The 12,651-nt window shown below is 51.7% G+C and overlaps 2 protein-coding genes across 2 annotated transcripts; one reads left to right on the top strand and one right to left on the bottom strand.

Moving 5' to 3' along the window:
- Nucleotides 1-7,198: 7,198 nt before the first annotated feature.
- EAH_00004210 (ubiquitin-conjugating enzyme e2, putative) lies at nucleotides 7,199-9,507 on the top strand (the record flags this gene model as incomplete). Its single annotated transcript, XM_013393476.1, has 6 exons — nucleotides 7,199-7,336; nucleotides 7,633-7,797; nucleotides 8,098-8,235; nucleotides 8,598-8,708; nucleotides 8,873-8,977; nucleotides 9,157-9,507. The coding sequence occupies 6 exons, from the start codon at nucleotides 7,199-7,201 to the stop codon at nucleotides 9,505-9,507; spliced, it is 1,008 nt and encodes a 335-aa protein (XP_013248930.1).
- Nucleotides 9,508-10,930: 1,423 nt separating this feature from the next.
- On the bottom strand, nucleotides 10,931-11,811 carry EAH_00004200 (hypothetical protein; the record flags this gene model as incomplete). The annotated part of the gene is made up of 2 exons (XM_013393475.1): nucleotides 10,931-11,046; nucleotides 11,643-11,811. 2 exons carry the CDS (start codon nucleotides 11,809-11,811, stop codon nucleotides 10,931-10,933), a joined length of 285 nt encoding a protein of 94 aa, XP_013248929.1.
- Nucleotides 11,812-12,651: the final 840 nt, after the last annotated feature.

The raw sequence follows: 12,651 nt of genomic DNA, 5'->3' as shown, positions 1-12,651 counted from the left end.
TGTTAGGGGCGAAATCGAGACGGAAATATCCAACAACGGCGCAGTCCACGCCTACAAAGCCGACGGAAGGAGCTCCTCGTGCTTGTGGAGGCAAGGCTAACCCACGAATATCACTTCTATATTTTCCCGCCCTATGTCGCTTATTGAGTAGCCTAAACGCTCCCCAACATCTCAATGTTCAGTACCCTGTCGCCCCGAAGACACGAGCAGCGACAGAGCGGCGGATGACCCACGGGGGTCGTTAATCCGCCTGAGGCAGTGGAAAGGGGTGAAAGGGGAGCCGTAATATAATGCATAAAGAGATTTAACTGTTGCGAAAGCTTTTTGAGGAGGAAGAGTGCAACGAAAATGAAGAAGAGTCCTGACCTTCAACAGGAGCACGGTGGCCAGCTTCCTATCGCGCGACACCAGCAACTTCCTGCTCCGTAATGTGACAACCAGACTCGGCCGTCATCTGGCTTTTTCTTTTTGCGCCATGTAGAAAAGTGAATAGTAAGAGCCGTATAAGCTGGATGTGCATATTATGTTTGTCGTCGTGTGTGAAGCGCTTCAGTCCTGCGGTCAATTCAGAAACTAAAAAAGCGGAGAACTGCTCGCCACTATCACTCTATCTCTTTCTCTGCTTATGCGGCATTCATGCGCTGTATATTCCATCCCAACTTGCAGCAGCACCTGCAGTACGAAAACAAAGTACCATCTGTAGGCTGCCGGAGTCGGCCTGCAAAACCGATCTTACCAGGGTTTCCGAGGTCAAAGTGGCAATGACGTCTGTGCTTGCTTCGCATCTACGCCTGCGTAGGTGTTCGTTCTCCATTTTTCTGTGTAAATTGTTGGTAGAGACGATGCAATGTTCGCAGCCCATTAGGGCACACAGGCTGTCCCGTCGTCTGTGGAACATTAACTACTTCCCTGATTGTTTTAGCTAGCTCGACGCACAAGCTAGAACATGAACGTAGCATTTCGGGATAGCGGAGAGTTACTAAGAAGGAGGAACAGCGTTAATTTAGAAGTTAGCTTCGGCTGTGAACAGGATCTGTTTCCTCCCGTGAGGGGAAAAGTAGCTAAGAGTAGCATGGCCTGCCGAAAATTGGTGAATGCATTAGTCCTCGCCGGGTAATTTTCTGCTTTAGGCCCAGTTAAGTGTTTAACAATTGTCTACTTGGTTAGCGCATGTATCAAAGGAGGGTTGGGTAGGCTTTTATGTGGGTTTGAACTACAGCAGGAGTTGCAGCAAGATGTGTTGCAACAAAACATGCCGCCTCCTCTCCGCGTTAGCCCCAGGCCTTTCTGCCGTTGTGCTCATGAAACATCGAGGGGAGGTCAGCTGCTTTTTGATAACTCTTCCTTCATTATTTGGACGCTACTGTAGTTCGCGACGGTCCTCAGCCCAGAGCGGTAAATTCAAACTACTTTGCCTGCCGTTACATTTGGTAGCACGGCATGGTAACTAAGAGCCAGCGTGAGCTGCAAACCCCATCCCCAACAGCTGCGCAGCCTGATATGTAGCGCCGGGCGGGCACAGCTATGCTTTGCCCGGGGAAGGGGAGTGGGAAATATTTTACACCGTCTCCAACAACTGTCAAATACGCGGCCTCAGCCTCTTTCGTACCCGAATGGTGAAGATTGGTCAGAAACTACCTGGCCGGGAGGTGGTCCACGGGTGGATGCTCGTCACATGAAAACAAGAGCAAGATTCGCAAGCAGTCCAGCCTGGAATGCTTCTACAGCGAAAAGGATTCATGAAGAATGCCTCTGCCACTGCGGGCCGTCCAAAAATGACCGGCGCCACAACACGGGGGCAGTTGAAGAATTCTGCGCTGTTGTGGAGGTGTAAATCTCTCTCCAACTTACACCTGAGGAGCTCCAGTGGGTATTGACATCCTCTCTATCAGGAAGAGAGGCATGGCGATGGTGGCTCTATACAAACAAAGGTACCACTTTCCCTGAGCACCTCCCAGTCATGGAAGCTTCCCAACGTGCGTTCCGATGAAAGTGCATCTCCAGATCACCACGGGAACAGGATACCGCAGAATAAAGAAAGCTTAAAACCAAGGGAAGGTATATGCATTGAGATGCATCAGTACCTAGTGAACAGCAGCCCATTGGTCAGGTCGAAGCCCGCATATCAATGATTCGTAGTAAGGATGTCCCCTGGAGAGAGGCAATCTGTAAAAGGATGGGCTTCAGAGGGGGAACGACGTGAAAAGGTGGAACTCGCCGTGATGATGGAGTACACAAGCATCAAAGAGAGGAAAGACGCTGCTTTCGCCTCCCTAGCAGACGGGAAGAGAAAGAGTTTAGAAATGACCCAGAAATAGAGCCTGTGGATATTTTGTCTGTTGGTGTAAACCCTCATGAGGAAAAGACCAACAAGCGAGACTAGACGGCAGATGGAGCATGGGCCGCTCAGAGGGCCGCAGGGCGAACCGAATGTAGCATCCGCGTCCTCTGCATACGCATAGGTGACGTAATTTGAGGCTGCAAGCAGAGGAGGTAAGTAACTGGAAAAACGAAATTGAGCAGCGCTACCAGGGGAGTTGGAAAAGCGATCAGGGAATTCCCCTTCCTTCATGCAACGCGCAGCGCAGTGGGGGGTCAAATGAAGTGAGCGGCACGCTTGGAGCTGGATCAAGATAACTATGTGCTCGTTCGAGCTCGTACTATTGCTTCGGATTGGTTAGCTCTCCTTGGCAAAGGTTGTGAAGTGGGTCCGATATCTGACGCTACGGCGAAGAGGTGAAACCTGCCTGCCAATAGTTGGAGTAGTGTCTGTGAGGAAGCCTCACCGATCTCAAACAGAAGAGGGTCGCCAAAACTATCTGCTCCAAATACAGGCTCAACCCAAAAACTGACGATACTACCGGGATGAGCGGCAGCTACGGTGAACCCGTTTACTAAGATATTCGTAGGCATTCCATGGATAACTCAGTGGAGGGCACGGGCGCAGCATCCAGAAAGCACGTTTGAAGTCAATATCCCGGAAAAACAAGAAGCGTTTTTGTCCATCTGCCCTCCTAATAGCATTTGCATCCCCTACGATAAGAGGGTTGGAGTCATTGTCCTAAGAAGAAAGGGGGCGAGGAGACTTCAACTTACAGCAGCGGAGGTACCGGAAACGAAGGAGAAATGCATGCACTCCTTGGTGATGGTTCTACAAAGACCGCCCGTTTGCAGTATTTAATCCAGTTGGCGCCGCACGAAAAGCGGAAGTGGACACACTGAAAGGGAGACTTCTCATACATAACAAATAATACGGAGCCTCCAGAGGGACAGCCAAGTGCTGGAGGACCAACGCATTGCACCGAAAGCATTCATCCCGAGATGAAGGCGGCCCCGGCATCTTAAACACAAAATCGAGCGGCAAGCAGATGACGAATTACTTGGCAGCTCTCAGGGTTCAGCCAAGAGTCTATTCAGCATTTGACTTTGCTGGCGCGTCCTCCTATCTACCAATATATCCCGAAGGCACGCAACAGACTGCTGTCTACAACCACAATCGCACACTACAATGCACCTTTCTGCAATTTGGGCTCGTGAATGCACCTGCTCAGCATCATCGATATGATCCTGATCTCTTAGAACCAGTCAATGAGTGCTGAATCATCATATTCATGAAGAGGGTTCATAGATGCAGCGAGAATGTCCAGGAGAACCGGCAACACCTGCGGCATGCGCCGCACGTGCTACATGGGAAGCAGTTCTCTGGAAAAGCACAAAAGTGTTCGCTTTGTACGCAGTCTGTTACTTTCTTACTGGTTCCGTATAATGGCCACAGAAATAGACCCGATGAGGAACCAGTGACAACGGAGCAGTTCCCCCTAAACGCTAATACAGCTATTGAGAAGTTCCTCGGTCTCCTATCATACTACCGGGAGGTTTTTTCGGAGTTATCTGACATCGCCTCCCTATCACTCAAAAGGACAGCTTGTTTGTGCAGATATCGTAAACGCTGCCACAAACCGCGTCCAAAAGTTTGTGCTTACACGCAACCAGCCAGCTTCTTATGGCTTCATGCGCCGGATACAGGTGTCGAACTATATCAAGCAAGGACAGAGGCTGTCTGGAACTGGCCGTGACCCCTCTATATTCGCACACATATCCAGAAATTCCCCCGTCCCGCATCGCACTACACATAACTTCTTCCCTGGATTCACTGCCATCTCCTCCACTCCTACGAACTCCCGACAATAATCTACGCCAAGTGGCCTTCACCCATTACTTTACAGACGGCTTGACTAAAGTGGCTTTGCACGCTCTGCGAAGAACACAGGAGGGCAAGAAGCCGAACATGTTCGCCGTGAGTGGGATACGGCCATTTGCTGTACGTTCTCGGCCCACCACGCTGGCGTGCATTGTATATTTACAGCAAACCTGGTGCAGTGGCCATTCCATATGTCGCAGGTATATGAAACGGCTTAGGGAACTACAGAACCTTCTTCGAACTTTCCAAAGACAACGGCAGCAACGCCATTGCGAGGAAGAGCAGCCTGCGGCGACTGATATCTACAACACGCGTGCAATAACAAACGGGGATCTCCTTCAACAAAACCATTGAACTAAATGGACATCAGGCACACAACGTGAGAGGGTATATGAGGGTGCATTTTGCGAAACATTCCACCAGGATCATGTCTGCTCCGTCATTATTTCAGCGACGGTGACTACAAGCGTGGCCGTCTGCAACGCGGCGGTTTGCTGGTACCCGTGTAATCTTTCGCAGGCTATTGCTCGGTCACGCGTATATGGGAACTCATATCTTTATATTTGTGTGCAGTTGGGCAATAATGGTTTGATGTTCTGACCCAGGTTTCTCTCCCTGCCTACGGGAAGCTCGGCACTGCCTCCAACACACTCATTTCTTTCTTAGTTTGGCGGCTCGTCCCCCTTTCGGAGCTACCCGGAAATGCTGCGCACTGGGTGCTGAGTATCGTCCGTGCTTCACTGAATACTTCTGATAGTGCGTGGGTGTTCGCATTTAAACGCGGCTCTCCATCAAGGCGAACATAGAAGAGCAATGCACAAGGCACTGCAAATGCCAGCCGTGGAGAAGAACAGGTAGGAAGCAGCACCAGTGCACAACAGCTGCAACTGTAAATGGATCTCGCCATTTCCATTTGCCAATTTTCTTGTACTTCTTCTATGCTGGGGTCTAATTTGCCTCTCGCGGCTTTCTTTCCCTTCTCCGGTGCAACCATCCTTCATTAAGTACCCACTTACACGAGGGGAGGGGAGTATGGGGGAGCAGATGCAGCAAGGCTCGTCTGAGGTTAGCGTCTGCATTATCACTTGCGTGCGGGCTGGATACTGAGGGCTAAGTGAGGGTTTCACAATTGCATACAGTGTTAGTGCGCACATCAAAGGGGGGCGTGAGCGTGCTTGTACGTGGGGTTGCCTTGCAGCAGGAGTTGCATCCAGGAATCATCAACTCATAAGAGGCTGCCTCCTCCCTGCACCAGTCTCAGGCCATTGCGCAGCTGTGCCGAGCAAGCCTGGAGTGTGGAGGGAAGGTCAGCTGCCAGTGGGAATACTTTCTGACGTTTTGCGACACTACTACAACCGACGAAGGTCCTTGGCTACGGTAGAAGACTCTGGTTACAATGGAAGTGGGGATCGCAGTCACCGCTTGCCTCTCCCTTCTGTAACGAGAATCCACCTGAGGACTGTCGCATGGGGAGAAAGAGCCAAAATCTTTGATGAATTTCCCCGAATCATCTGACCACCCCTCTCTTCTCCCCGCTTCCTGAGCAGAAAGGCCACATGGCCTGGCGGTGGGGCGGTGAAGAAACAGCCTGCGATGCTGCAGTGCACCCCTGCATGCAACGAGAGTTGACGATCTTACTCAAGGGCCCTCATGAACTTCAAATCAGCCAAAAGCCTCGATGGAAAAGTTCCTAAAAAGCAAATGATCTACCCTCCAGCCCCAGACATTCTGGGAATGGCGGCCGAAATGCCTAGGCCTGGGCCAGAAGAGGCTGCCTAACACTGCTGTCAGCACAACTCATTGCAACTGATGCTGCAAGGCACCTTCCCATGTGAGCACTAGCAAACCCCTTTCTGCTGTCGGCAGTGACGCTGTAGACAACTGTTGTACATGGGCTTGCTCGCAGACTGCCTACGAATGCCAAGCAAGTTTCCAAGCACTAGTCGGAGGCAGCAACGGTGGAACTCCCGTTGCAGGGCAACTCCACATACAGGCCCGCCAAGGCCCCCTTTTGATGCATGCACTAACACTGTAGACAGTTCTCTAACATATGCTTGGTCGTCAGTAACCATCCCGAATGTAGGGGTATGGTACAAGCACCAGACAAAGGACAATCAAAACTACTCGCGGCCTTCGTGAGGAGAGGTTGCGCGGATTGCTTACCCGCAAGTCTTTGAAACATTTTAACCCATGACCGTGTATTATTTTTCGGTAGACTGTGCCGGGTGCTAAAAGTCGAGGAAGCAGGGCAGTACCTACTACAGCCCTAGCTCATTCGGGGCCTGGAGTTACTGACGATCAGCCACTGCTGTGCTTCCGTCGCTAGAGTTGCTGGTGATCATGGAACACCTGTTTGTCATAGGTGCGGAGTAGTGGTAAATGAGGAAGTCAATGTACTGAGATAGTATGTATGGCAGTGCAGAGGGTGCCGAAGGATTCTAGAGTATATTTGGTGAACCCGGGACAGTAGCCGCCCAGGGAGGCAAGAAGGTATTCGCAGTTTAGTTAGTGTCTAGCTTCGCCCTTCGAGCTCAGGATAATCTTTTTCTCCTGGGAGGATAGTCTTTTTCTCCTCTGGCATTGTTATACAAAACTCGTCGACTATTCTGATACTCAACTGTCGGGCTGCCCTACTACCCACTTCGGCTGCGGTTGCGGAAGTGGCTATGCGCGTCTGCGACTTATGCCCTCCGATTCCGTAGGTACCGTACAACAGTCTGCAGCACATTCCAGTACTAGCAGCTACAGTTGGGCCATTCGATGCTTGGTGGTCTGGGAGAGGGGAAGCAGTGGCGCCAACATAGACGCAGGCGGCATGACGGACTTCGTTGTTGCAGGGTGGGGTGCTGCATGCGTATTTTGGCTCTCCTCAGGGCAGCAACATAGAAAGCCATAGCAAAGGCCTGAAGCAGGATCTAGGGCGAGTCTACACTGTGTGACGAGAGTACCCCAACATCAACAGCAACAACACCAACTGAAGCAGCAGTGTAGCCGCTGATGGAGGCGGCCCACGACTCCAGCAGAGCTGGGGCAGCGCAGCATGCTTCGACTGCGCAAAGCCTTGCGAGGATTCTGAGGGAGCACAGAGACATACAGCGCAATGCTTCGCCTCATTGGACAGCCGCTCCACTTTCAGTGAGATCTCTGCACTGCACAGGGGGGTCACATCTACAGGTTGCAGTTGGGATCCTACACAGCCGGAAATTCCTATATCCTACCCAAAGACTGTAGTGGGGCTACTACTATATGAGTGTAGCGCATCCGGAGATTCCTATCGCAGTTTTTGCCGTTGGAGTAGTTGCCAATCACACGGTTTCCGATCCCCGCATAGATGCGGCTCAAGTGAAAAGTGCAAAATCTTTGGGGCCTCCATCAAGTGCGAAATAACCTTTTCACAGTGTATGGATGCGTGCTGTTTTGCTGCTATTCAGCTCGAGGAGCCCCGAGAGTGGCATTTCACACTGAGAGGGCCCCCGGACTCCCCGTTTGAGGGGGGTATGTACCACGGACGTATAGTGTTGCCAAAGAATTACCCCTTTGCTCCTCCATCTCTTATGCTGCTAACAAGAAACGGCCGATTCGACGTCAACAAAAAGGTGAGAGCGTTGTGCGCCCCATCGTCTCGTATGGAAATATTCACTCGTGGGGGCAGGCTCTGTTACAGCAAAAAGCTAATGCGCGGGCCGACTCTCCCCCTTAAGAGGTTCGGGAGGACGGCAGCCAAGGGGAGCCCCTCTTGAGCTTTTTCTGCTTACCTGATTCTTCGACTATGGGACCCTCTTGCAGTGCTTGGTGTCCTTGTTCTATGCTGCGCGTGCGGTTGTTTGACTTGACGCCGCTTAATCGACGAGCATGCGGCTGTACGCCGTGTATTGCCCAATCGCGTCTGCGCTCAGATATGCTTGAGCGCGAGCAGTCACCATCCTGAACTCTGGCAACCAGCATGGGGCATTCGCACTCTTCTTGATGCACTCTGCGCTTTCTTCCCCACGCCAGCTCAGGGGGCTCTTCATGCCCTAGAGGCCTCAGAGAAGGTATGGCGCTGCTGCTGTTCCTTTTTCGTGGAGAGACGTGCGGCGGCTGCGCTTCAAGCCGACAGTTCCTGCTGTTGTTGCTTGTGAAGCTGCTGGTAGCTTGGGTGCTGCCCGTGTACGTGGTGCTGCTAAGGATGCTGTGCGCCCTTCCTAAGCGCTTGCTGCCACTGGGATGGCTTCAGCTGTAGTCATTTTCAGCTGACCGCTTTGTGTGGTGTTGGTATCGCAGCGAGGCCGTGCAGGGAGACTTGTGTTTTCTCATGGCTTGTTAGCGCCTGCTCGTTGCACTTCGTTCTGCGTCTGCGTATGATAAATGCACGGCATTGTAGATGCTCTTATTCTGCATGCACTGTCTGCATCAGGACCGGAGACAGATGGCGCTGGAGAGCGCCTCTTGGGTGTGTCCAGTTTGCAAAAGACCCAACAGGCAACTTGTTGAAGAGGGCTGCGCCGCACCTTCCAACACTTTACCAGTAAGCTGGTAGCATAGGTAAAGGTGAAGAGAAACAGGAGCCGTGTTAATGGCAAGCTTAGGCAGCCAGTCTGCACTTCACTAGATGTCGCACAAAAGTTAATAGGTGGGAAGTGGGGATGGACAACGAACAGCATGCGGTGGCTTGCAATGCTGTGGGCGTAGGAATTGCCTGAACAGCTGAAGGCTCAGGCGCTCCTTGCGAGGAACCAAAGCGAACAGCAGCCGGGGAAGGCGGACGCTGTTCAGGGGCCCCTGCTGACCCCGCAGGTATATGTCGACACCCTGACGACCCCAAGGAGGGGCCTTTTTTACTACAACAGAAGCAGAGCATAACGAATACGTACTTTCGTTTGTGTATTTGCTTTTCCTGAAATAGTGTATGGCTTCTAGTAGAGCGGTAAGTTCACGAAGCTGATGACAGCTGCTGTGGGGTGTCACTGCTTCAGGTTGGAAGCCCGTCCGATGTTGGCAACTCTTCAGCAGTTCCACCGTCCAGCAGTATCAGAGGCACCAGCAGTGGCAACCGAGTCGCAAACAGCAGCAGTAGCAGTGATGGACATTCTGTAGAGCGGAATCCTGGGGGCTTATCTACGGGCAGGAGACCTGCTCGGCCCCAGGCTCCTCCATTCTGGGCTTTTCGGCTTGGTTCTCCTTCTAACAGAACGGAGTTTCTGATTGCGTGGGCCGACTTGATGCTCTTGCTTTTGCTGCTGGCTTCGTTGCTGCTGTTGGGTGACCTGCTGTTGCAGCCCCCCAAATTTTCTTTGTTGCTCCCGTCTCCTTCGCTTAACCGCTGACGCCTGGGGATCTGCCGGCTTTGTCCATCAGCAACAGATAGAGCAGCGCCAAGAGCAGCCACTAGGGGCGACTCCAGGAGCAGCAATTACGGGTGGCTTTGCTTGTTCTGAAGAGAATGATTATATCAGGTTGGTTGCTTGGTGTAGATGATCTCGGCACCTGATCCACGGTCTGACAGAAGGGGCAGGTTTGTAGGGTGCACAGAAGCCAGAAGCATGCGTGTGCACCTACATGTGCTGACTCCTCGTTCCTCCTGCGTCTTTTTGTGGTTCTCCACAAAAGCTTCGAGGACGGTCGGGGTGCACACAGGTTTGCCATCACAGTGTTTCCAAAAGTGGCCGGCAGACAGGCAGGAGGCAAACGCCAGTGTTTAGTGCTGATTAAGCTAGCGGGTATGCGCTTGTCTGGAAGGCAGGTGTGAGATGGTGCCTCCTTGGGACTTAAGGACGCTCTACTTACCCTGCTATTTACATTTTTGTCGGCCTTATTTTTGACTGCGGGCCAACGTAGGCAGCTTGCTACGCCAATAGAACAGCTTTTAGACTGGAGACTCCATCCGTCACAACTCCATAAGTGGCGTTCTCTAATAGTTCAAAACCGTAAAGCCATTTCAGTGAATTCGTCACAGGTTTTCTCATGTAGACTAATGACATCTTCGGAGGGTACCTTCGTGCAACTGTCGCTGACAACTCGAACATACGTATTTGTGGGAAATATATCGCAAAACTTTGCCCCGCAGTAATATTGTTGGCTAGCATGTGTTAGTAGTTGGAAGTCTGCATTCTAAAGTAGTAGGCGTGTGACTGTGGGCAAACAAGTGAGTGGTGACGCGTGGAGGATGACGTCACAAGAAGAGACGGAAAGGTGCGTGCCTCCGTCTTGCAGTCAGCACTAATGTGGTGAAATGCCATATTCCATATGGGCGGAAATTTTTGTACTATACGGTCTTATACATGCTCGCGCTACGTCGAGACCCTTTTGCTAGACTGCACGACCCAATGGTCATTTGCTCAAAACTCTACTGACCGGCGGCATGATTCATCGTTGTGCCTGCGCATAGAAGAGCTTGTGTATGCATCAATGTGGTGCTGCCTGCACTGGCAAAGTTGCGACACGCGGCGGTGGAATGCCAAACGATGCGGCTTCTCCTCCTCCCCATTAGATTGCGCTTGGGTGCTCGGATTGTTTGGCGGAGGCACCCCGACCTGTGGCTCCCTCGGGGGGAGACCGGGACGTAATTCCAATATCCTGATGCAACAATACTCGTTGCTGCACAACGCCAGACATACTCTGCCAGTAGGCAAACACCACTTTGTTGATGCGCTGAACTGCCTTGCATGAGCCGACCGATATAGTGAAGGTAGGGAGAAACGCCAGCCTTACCCTAGGACCCTAGAAGAGTAACCGAAATGTTCGCAAAGATCAGCTGCCTTTTACAATTTTTGGGCTTCCCGAGAACAGTCGAACAAGGTCTTTGGCCATTTGGTATTGGTAGGGCAATCCTAGGTTGCAGCCCCCCGGCTGGAACTCAGCCCATGCTGGCCGCACCGAATGCAAGGAGTGCCAAGACCCTCTACGATGCGTGCGCCCTCAGTTTAGTCAATTGATTTGCACCTAAAGGGCTCTTCATTGCCAACACATGTACAGTATGCCTTCTCCTCCTTGACATTCAAGAAGGGTGTACGAGTGCGAGAAGTGGTACTCTTTCGATGGGAATCAGCAAGCCTAACCAGGCATTGTATGACCTGCATTCTGGCTAGGACAATGGTTGAACTCTGAGGAAAGGTGAGAAATGAGTGAATAGCCCTTCCTGCGGGGCGTGGATCACATCAACCCAGCCAGAAGACCACACAAATTTCAAAGGAAAAGCAAATCCGCTGGCAGAAGCCTCTGACTTTCCCATTTGCCCTTTACCACGTGATCCTGCCCATACATCTTAACGCTACCTTTATCCTTTATCAGCAGGGCTTGCGCTATATTTGGGATGACTGCGTGTTTAGGCTTGACGCCACCGCACATTCGCGTAGTGCGAAGACCTTCGAGAGCCTCTTACTTCACAGAATTGTCTGACTGATTCTCGGCCCAATCAGGAGACTAAAACGGGCGTGGGACTCAACGGCGTGTTCTTCGTTACCATCGGGGTACGCTACCCGGCACAAGTCTCCCGGAAATGTGGAAGGCTCTGGCGGCTGGCCAAGCTGGCCCGTCACAGGGAGTGGATGCAGCTCAGAAGCGTCAAGTGACGGTAAAGAAGGCTCCTTCAAAGGTCCTGGTCTTGCTGGAAGAATGTGCACCGTGCTCATTCCAGTATAGCGCTGAAAAGCTAACCCAGGGCGCTTTTCCAGATCCAGAGCCTTTCCTCTGTGCTGGAGCATCGTGTTTCTGAATTTACTACGTATATTTATACTTGGGCGCCCGCTGGCTGCTGTGGGCCAAGTTAGTCTTTAACAGTTGTGTAAAGTGTTCGTGCATGCTTAGAAAGAGGGGTATATTCCACATTTGTGGGTATATTCCACATTCGTGAATGGTTGGTTGCCTTGCGGGAAGAGTTGCAACAGGGTGCGTTGCAACTCATGGCGAGCCGGCTCCTCTCCTGAGCTGTGCCCGGGTCACCTGGATAGTGGACGCGATGTCAGCTGGTTTGGGTGATTTTTTAAAGTAATGTGACGGTGTTGCAGCTGACGACGGGCCTCTGCGAAGATCGAGGATCCCCCCTACACAAGTACACCCAAGCCCCCCTTTTGATGCGCGGTATAACACAGTAGGCAATTATTTAACACATCCCTGGCCCTCAGCGGCCAGCCTACAAAAGAGTAGAAATACATGGACCAATCTCAGACATAGTGTGCTACCCCAGCAGTGAATTGCAGCGAGACAGCTAAAGAATCACCCACGAACAAAACAAGACATATTCGCGCACATCCCCTTGGAAGTATCCTGGTATATAAAAGCAAAAGGTTTAGTAAATTAGTAGATCACGCAACAGGCAGCCAAGCTCTGTTGGTCCTTGCGTATGTAGCATGTTGGAATGCTGCCCGACGAGATAGAGTACATGACCGCCGATCTCTGGACAACGTTGCCACAGCGAGTTCAGGAGAAAATGTTTGAGTCAATAAACATACCTACTTTACCTTGTTGCCATG

This window comes from Eimeria acervulina, genomic scaffold (assembly GCF_000499425.1).
Source record: "Eimeria acervulina Houghton genomic scaffold, Eah_scaff15, whole genome shotgun sequence".
Classification (NCBI taxonomy): Eukaryota; Apicomplexa; class Conoidasida; order Eucoccidiorida; family Eimeriidae; genus Eimeria; species Eimeria acervulina.
The sequence above is the reverse complement of the archived record's forward strand: the minus strand, read 5'-3'. Positions and strand labels throughout refer to the sequence as shown.